Raw genomic sequence first — 8,179 nt, forward strand, 5'->3', positions numbered from 1 at the left:
ATAATTAGTTACAAGTAAGAACTATCCGCCTCTTCAAAGTTCAAATCTGCAGTGCTTCTTCCTGTTTGAGGTGAGTTACTGCATGCCCACTCCTTTTCTGTTATGCTATCTTTTTCTTCCCCATCTACTCACTGTTGTACATTACTTGATTATGGTTTCTACTAGAGGGAGTCTCAGTGTTTACTTTGATGTTAAATGAAATCATTTCATAAAATCAACTTCTCTATTTCATAAGATTAGATTGTTTTTCTCTACTGGAAAACAGAAAGTAAAAAAAAATTAATAAAAAATGAAACAATGAAAAGTCATTTAAATCCTCCATTTTCATGTTTTTCTTGTTCTCAGATTGTCTTTTTCTGAAGTGAATGCTATTCTCATTGAACCATGTATGAGCCATTTGAGAAAAAAAAATGACATTTGAACACATGGGCTAGTGATCAAATTGAAATCTTCATACCTTTTCACATTTTATATGGTATTTACATGGAAAACAAACATAGCCTAAATAGTGGTTGAAAATGTTGGAGTACTAGACTAGGTTGATGACAAAGGGTATTGGGGCACGAATTGACCGAATCAAACAAATTTATCCCTAATTTTTCTTTAAAAACAGATTTTTAACCATTTTACCCCTTATCAATATCGTGTCACTGATACATTATCGAGATCAATCACTTGCAAAACTGGTATGTTCCGCCGGATACCTCAAACCATGCCCCTACATCTTGACCATTTGGTTTTGATTTGACCTAATACAAGATGGAAACCAATTCAACACTACCGCAACCGAACCAACTGACTATACCCCTACCCTTACATATGTAGTATCTATCTACCCTAAAGAAGATGGATACCATACTTGAAGCTGAAGGGACTATGACCAATTTTATCGTCTCACGTCCCCACACGTCGACCATTTGTTTCACTCCCTACCATTCTACCGTCTACTAAAGACATGATATCGAACAGCATTCTTCCAACCGAAAAAAACAAAAACAAAAAAAAGAAGATTTTAAAAGCATTCCGATTCCTTTCTGCCGTTTATTTGAGGTTAATGCCCTCTTGATACCAATCCAATCGATGTAATAGTCGTTGCGTCTGCTCTCGTTCGTACTTAATCACTACCTTTCCCAACGCCATCACTGAAGCAAGCTCACGTTTGCCTATTCCGTACAACCGACCGTCTCTGGAATCTCCCACCGAACCAGACTTCCAATACACGGCGACTTAAGCGACGAAGGTACTTACAGGTTACAAGTTATAACTTCCACCTGAAAACAAACAAACAAACAAACATAAAAAAAAAAAAAAAAAAAAAAAAGGGTGTGGACCCCACCGTGGGGTAAAAAAGATTGAAGCTTGAATCCGAATAAAGCGCAAATCTTTGAAGTGCTGGAGCTCGAAGAAGCTCTGAGATGAAAATTTCCTTCCTCGATCTCTCTGTTTCTTTTCCTGTTCTGGAATGATCGCAACAGGATCCCGGGAAACAAGGACGCCTGCACTGGAAGAAACAGAGATCGAAGAGTATAAACTTTAATGGCAGAAATGGACAGGAGCGCGAAATCCTAGGGTTGGGAGGGCAGGGCACCACGACTCCACGAGAGAAGAGACCAAAGAAATCAGCCCAGAGGCGCCTTGACCTTACCAGAGTAAATGAGAAAAAAAAGAGACAAGCCTAGTTCAGAAGTGATATCAGACTATAACGAGCGATCGCTTTCACTATGTAAGCTTGTAGCACCTAAACCTACGCACCCTTCCTTTCTTCACAGCGTCTGGCTCGTTCCAACCTGCATTTTCCAAAAAGCGACCATTAATGAGTATCGGATTTGCCTTCAAAATACTGATGGTTGGTTAGACTGTATTTTGACAATAGTATCCTTTGTCTCGATCCGGTATCGACCATGTATCGATACGGCGCGCTGATCCCAAACGACACCTAAAACCACTTTAAAAAGGAGCTTATCGCATAAAATTCGTTCGGAAGGACAGAGGATTTTATTTGCTGCTGATGTGGGATGGAATCTCCCACGCTGGGTTAAAGGAATTGGAAAACGAGGGTTACATCTTACATGATTCGTATACTGGATTTTTATTTGTCTATCTCTCTGTTTTTCAATAGAAATGATCTTGCTTCCCTTTAATATAGGATTGCCATTTTGTTGCACCTCATTGTTGTGATCCTTTATGTTCTGGCTGCCAAAGAATCTTCTCCCAAACGATTTTTTAGAATATTTTCTAATTCTTAATGTGCACATAGCGGATTAAAAAATCGAATGATTCGGCAGATTTGAATAGACCGATCCTGATTGATTTATACCTGGTTTCTAGGGTTCATACGAAATCTGTCTGATGCCCAATTAATTTCAACTGATCCTTAATAAATTGGATTGACTTGACCCATTTAGATGTTGATTCTTTTATTTTTTTTCTTGCCTAGTCGCATGGAGCCTTCGTCCAAACACTAAGAACATGTAAAATCATCGCTTCATCCTTCATGAAATAAAAAAATCTCATCCATGTTAAGGCTATCCTCATTGGCCACATTGGCTTTTGTACTGGTATAGAGGCTATTCTCAGACAGCGATCTCTTGCTCATTTTTATGTTACCCTAACGTAAAAAATCATGTCCTCCAATAACTACTATGTAGGTGTTTAGGTGGAGCTGATGTATGAATTACAAGTTTAGTGGTATGCGTCAAGTTTTGTCTCAGTCTAAGGTTGAGTTTAGTATGTATTCTTAAAATGCATTCTAAGTACTTATCAAAAAAAAAAAAAAAAAAAAAAAAAGCATTCTAAGTCGATTTCACATTAACGAGAAATAAAAACTACTATTTTTATCATTCAAGAATACAAAATCGATCAAACGCTGCCCAAGAATTAACGATTATCAAATTACTACATTGGATGCATCGACATACATGAATACACTTTTTTTTGGTAAGAAACACACATGAATACACGAGAACATATGTCTATATATTGAGAGAATATTCACATATTAATATCAATATGAAGTTTGATATGTTACCGATTCACATATTTTTTTTAATAAATATTTAGCCATCAGAATTTCCCAATCATCCTTCCAACTGATAAAAAAAACACAGCGTGTTTGATCAATTCAAGTGAAGAAATGCTAAAAAAATTTTCCCATATATTTTAGTTGGGAAGGATTCTTTATACTAAAAAAGTCTGGTTTTGTTAATAACTTTTTTTTTTTTTGGGTAAAGAGTCTGGTTTTGTTAGTAACTTAGAACTTAAAATAGAATATAGATGTGGTTTGACATTTTATTTTTGGTAGATAGAGAGATATATAGTTGACAAAGAAGATCTTGATTGGTTTTTTCATTAAATAAATTTTAAAAAATGGGTAGAAAAAGCTTTCGATTTCCAATTTTGAATCGAAGGAAAGTGAGCTTTCCTGCAGACACCGGTGGGTGGGCTGGGATTTGGCAGATTTGAGAGTTGCCGAAAATAGGGTCTTCTTTCCCGGGCTCGAGACCGCGGCGCTCGTGCGTTGTAATTTTCGTATCCAGAATCCAGATCTCTTCCATAAAAATGATTCTTCTTCTTATAAAGTTATTTGTGCTGGGCTTTATTCATACGCTCCTCCTGTCTCTCTCCGTTGCCATTTCTCCAATCCCCCTCGCATTCCCCTTCTCTGCTTTCTGCGACGACCCCCTCCCTTCCTCGTTGAAGTTTTTATCGGTTCAGAGAATTTGTGTTTGTTTTCGTTTCAATGAATGTGTGAGTTTGACAAATTGAAAGTCGTACCTAGAGGGGCTAGAGGTCGGCGATGATTATTAATGGTGGCGTTGCTTTGCATGGAAATCGAGGTATCATATTTGAAACCTTCACGTTTCGCTATTTGATTACTGTTTGATTCCTGGGTTTTCGGTTCTCTCCCATTTTGCATTTGGGTAGGTGGGGTTTCTCCATTGGTGCTTTAAAATTTGAAAATGGAATTGGGGTTGGTAACTCGTACCTACCCATTGTCTTCTGAAACTGCTGTATCCATTTCTTTCAGCTTAATCCTGTGGATTCCGCTTGGCTGGGTTATCAAGCGGGAGACTCGCTCCGTGAATTAGGGTTCTGCACCTCTGGACCGTTTGTGTAGTATATTTAAACGGTTTTTGCTTTTGCTTCCTTATCGAAGCTGGGGTAGCAAGAAGTGGTGGTTTTGAATGTGGAATTTTGCTCTTAAGTTCATTAAAAGACATGCCGAGTGATGATGAAGAGACGGAAGACATTTTCTTTGATTCAGTGGATTGTATTCGACCTTGTGATTCTGCACTTTCGGACGATTCTGTGAGTTTAAGTTCAGAGTTGGCTTTTGGCAAATCAGACTACGAAATTTGGAGGAACGAGCCAAGGAGCATTCGTGAACGCCGGGAAAGATTTCTTGGCAGCATTGGTTTCAATGAATTTGCTCCCACTAGAAGGGGTTGTTCTCAGGAGATTGACGAGGATACTTCTTGTTGTAGTTCACCAGAGATTGCAGAGTTGGCAAGGATTACAGAATGCAGTGGGGCTGTCTCAAGGTTGTGGGCTTCATGTGGTGATGGTCAGGTGGAAGATTTGGTCTGTGATGGAAGGGGGGAGACTGATGCTGGAACCGAGCCCATGGATCATGAGTTGGATTCCTCAACGCCAAAGAAAGATGTATCATGTAGAGAAAAAAACGATGGGCAGCTGGATGTAAATGTGAATAAAATGAGGACCTTATGGGAAAGCATCACAAAGAAGAGAGAAGAAGGAGAGGCAATGGGTAAAGCTGATCATTCTGTATCAAGCCCGAGAGCCTTGTGGAGAAGCCTCATAAAGAAGAGAGAAGGAGGAGGAGAGGCAATGGGCAAAGCTGATGATTCTGTGTCAAGCCCGAGAGCCTTGTGGAGAAGCCTCACAAAGAAAGGAGGAGAGGCAAGGAGCAAAGCTGATGATTCTGAATCAAGCCCAAGAACAGCCAAGACAAATAGATTGCATGTGCGGCACAACAGGAAGAGGTTCATGGAGTTTACTGGGCTTTACATGGGACAAGAAATTCAAGCTCACAGGGGCTTCATCTGGACGATGAAATTCAGTCCAGATGGCTGCTACTTGGCAAGTGGTGGTGAAGATGGGGTTGTTCGCATTTGGCGTGTCACATCTACAGATGCTTCTTACAAATATGTTACTGATGAAGGGTCTTCCAAATTTCTTAACAAAGTGAATGGGGGAAAGCTTATCATGGGAAGAAAAAATTTAAACCTCGCTTCTATTGTCATTCCCAAGAAGGTCTTCAAGGTTGAAGAGTCACCAGTTCAAGAGTTTCATGGCCATGTTGGTCATGTGCTAGATCTATCTTGGTCCAAATCTAATGTAAGTAGTCTACTCAGCCAAAATTCTGCCTACTGCTAATTTATATCTTGTTTTCTTATCTGCTTCTCTGTTTCACTCTAGGTTATCCAAATACTTGTCCCGTAATCTGCCATGAGCTAAATTATATGTTCTGTTGTAGTTTCTATTGTCATCATCCGAAGACAAAACTGTTCGGCTATGGAAAGTGGGTTCTGATGAATGTCTCAATGTTTTCCACCACAACAATTATGGTAAGTATGTGCAGATTCAAAATGTTTTGCTTTGTAGATGAAGCTTCTATTTTTAAAACTAATTGTGTTCATTCTCTCTTTGCATGGTACAGTGACCTGCATTCAATTCAATCCTGTTGATGAGGGATACTTTATCAGTGGATCAATAGATGGTAAACTTCGACTTTGGGGAGTCTCAGAGGGACGAGTAGTTCATTGGGCTGATGCACGGGATATTATAACTGCCATATGTTATCAACCTGATGGACAGGTTTCCTTCTCACTCTATTTGGTCTCACCATGAACTGTTCTCTATGGTTTTATTAAGATTTTAATCTTGCAAACTCACTTACCTAGGATAATTTTTTTTCCCCAAACAGGGATGCATTGTTGGTTCCATTACAGGCAGTTGCCGCTTCTATGATGCATCAGGTATAGAGTTATGCCATGTTGGAGACCCAAAATTTTGTATTACTCGTCATCAAACTTTAATTATCATTCATTGCCCTCAAAAGGCTTACTAAATTATTTATGTTGTTCTTTAGGCAATCATCTCCAGCTGGATGCACAAATTTGTATTCAGGGAAGAAAAAAAAGCTTTGGGAACAGGATAACTGGCATTGAGGTGAATAAATTTCAATATCTTGCTTGTGTATTTTATTTTCTTTTGGTTATGTCAACCATTAAGTGTCATTTTCAGTCCTGTTCTGATTCTCATCATTCCTTTTCTCAACAGTTTTCCACGGATGATTTCCATAGGGTTATGATAACATCAGCTGACTCAAAAGTTCGCATTTTACATGGGGTTGAAGTTATTCATAAACACATGGGTATAGCAACGTACTTAACCATTTATTTCCTCTTTTTAGTTTCAGAGCTGGCAATGTTGTTTTCCAATCCAGTGAGGATGCTTTCCAAATTCCTGTAGATCACTGAAGATATATATGTCTGATGCTTACCCCCAAACTGAATACTTAAGTTGCACCATAAATCAGGAATAATAACAGGTTTCCTTGAAGATGCTTCTTAGAACTGATAAGAGTGAAACCCCCCAGGCTCCAGCACCGTCGTGTTCATCTCAATGTAAATAATCATAGTTTAGAACACAAGGTATTGCTTTTCTGGATGTTACTTGTTAGCGGCCAGAGGCTCCTATGGACTACTCAGATACCACTCCTGTATTGAACACTTTGTTGTGGGGTACTTCCTCTCATTTGCAAATCCAGTTGCCTTAGAAAATGTCACAGATATTATAGAGGTTTTCTGAGTCTCAGAAGCCTGATTCCTATTGTAAACCAGCTCCTTTTCTTAGTGTAATAGTGTAAAAGATCTTTTAGTCAGGTATTATTACAACTAATATCCCACCCTTGTTTTGGCAATTGGAACCTTTATTGATTTGGGTTTTCTTTCCTGACTAGTGGCTACTTCCTTTTCCCCCCAAATCTCTTGATGTAAGGATGTGTACATTTAAATGCACGTCTTTAACCTCAGGGTGATGAGTTTTGATTCTTGAATATTTGGTCGTTGTTTTGTTAATGTGAAACATCGTCCTTATTTGTCTACAATATTGTTTTGAGCAGGCCTCTGTATGTCTGGGAGCCAGATGTCTGCATCGTTCACTTCAAATGACAGGCATATCATCTCAGTAGGCGAAGATTCTCGTGTTTATATCTGGAACTATGGTGGCTCTTCTGTTCCTTCATCCAGGCAGCCAGAGTCTGTGCGTTCGTGCGAAAACTTTTTTGTGGAAGGAGTATCTGTAGCAATACCATGGTCTGGTGGGGAAACTGAGCACATAGAGTTAGCTTGTTGCAGTCCCCATTGTTCCTTGAAAACACAAGAACACGGGTTAGCTTGTTGCAGCCCCCATTGTTCCTTGAAAACACAAGAACACGAGTTAGCTTGTTGCTGCCCCCATTGTTCCTTGGACTCTGCCTCACGGCGTATGGATTCTGAGCGGTTTTCTCTTGGCAGTTGTTTCTCCATGGATGGTTCATCAAGGACTTCTGCAACATGGCCTGAGGAGAAACTTCCCTTGTGGGCTGTACCAGTCACAGACCATGACCATCCTCATCCCCACCACTATTACAGTAATCATACAGCTCTGTCAGCTACATGGGGTCAGGTGATTGTTACAGCAGGTTGGGATGGAGTTATAAGGACTTTCCATAACTACGGATTGCCAGTCATGCTATGAGAGAATATTTATCAATTATCACCAAAACCAGTGTAAAATCATGGGGTAGGCTCTTTAGCCTGGCTATTTTATTCGGGCAACTAGGCTTAAATGTTCCCTAGCTTTGTGCAGTGGGTTCTGCAAAATTATCTCTTTTGCAGATATTTGTGTATAGAGAGTAAAAGTGATTTATTTCATACAAAAGAATATGAAAATTACAGGCTTAAATGTTCCCTAGCTCTTTGTGTGTGTGTGTGTGTTTTTTTTTTCTGTTTAAAAAAATAAATAAAAAAATAAAAAAAACTAAGGGCGCTTGTTCTCTGTCTGGGAGCAGGGTTTGGGTCATGGGGGGCTGGTCATTTTACCCATTCCCCATGTGTCCGCTGGGTGTACCCTACGTCCCCCATGCAGAGAACTTTATCCCTTGAACTAAATA

At 39.4% G+C, this 8,179-nt stretch overlaps 1 protein-coding gene across 3 annotated transcripts; it reads left to right on the top strand.

Annotated features, from left to right (window-relative positions):
- Positions 1-3,689: 3,689 nt before the first annotated feature.
- LOC122669917 (uncharacterized WD repeat-containing protein all2124-like) lies at positions 3,690-7,976 on the top strand. 3 transcript variants are annotated; one of them, XM_043866833.1, is made up of 10 exons: positions 3,690-3,836; positions 4,028-4,113; positions 4,217-5,358; positions 5,498-5,588; positions 5,681-5,838; positions 5,948-5,999; positions 6,113-6,192; positions 6,304-6,397; positions 7,148-7,412; positions 7,491-7,976. In XM_043866833.1, the coding sequence occupies exons 3-10, from the start codon at positions 4,219-4,221 to the stop codon at positions 7,762-7,764; spliced, it is 2,154 nt and encodes a 717-aa protein (XP_043722768.1). In that variant the 5' UTR covers positions 3,690-3,836; positions 4,028-4,113; positions 4,217-4,218; the 3' UTR covers positions 7,765-7,976. The 3 variants fall into 3 exon arrangements, with proteins under 3 accessions (XP_043722768.1, XP_043722765.1, XP_043722766.1); XM_043866830.1 differs by having other exon boundaries at positions 4,028-5,358; XM_043866831.1 differs by lacking the exon at positions 3,690-3,836 and having other exon boundaries at positions 3,998-5,358.
- The last annotated feature ends 203 nt before the right edge of the window (positions 7,977-8,179 follow it).

Source organism: Telopea speciosissima, chromosome 7 (genome assembly GCF_018873765.1).
Source record: "Telopea speciosissima isolate NSW1024214 ecotype Mountain lineage chromosome 7, Tspe_v1, whole genome shotgun sequence".
Taxonomy (NCBI): domain Eukaryota; kingdom Viridiplantae; phylum Streptophyta; class Magnoliopsida; order Proteales; family Proteaceae; genus Telopea; species Telopea speciosissima.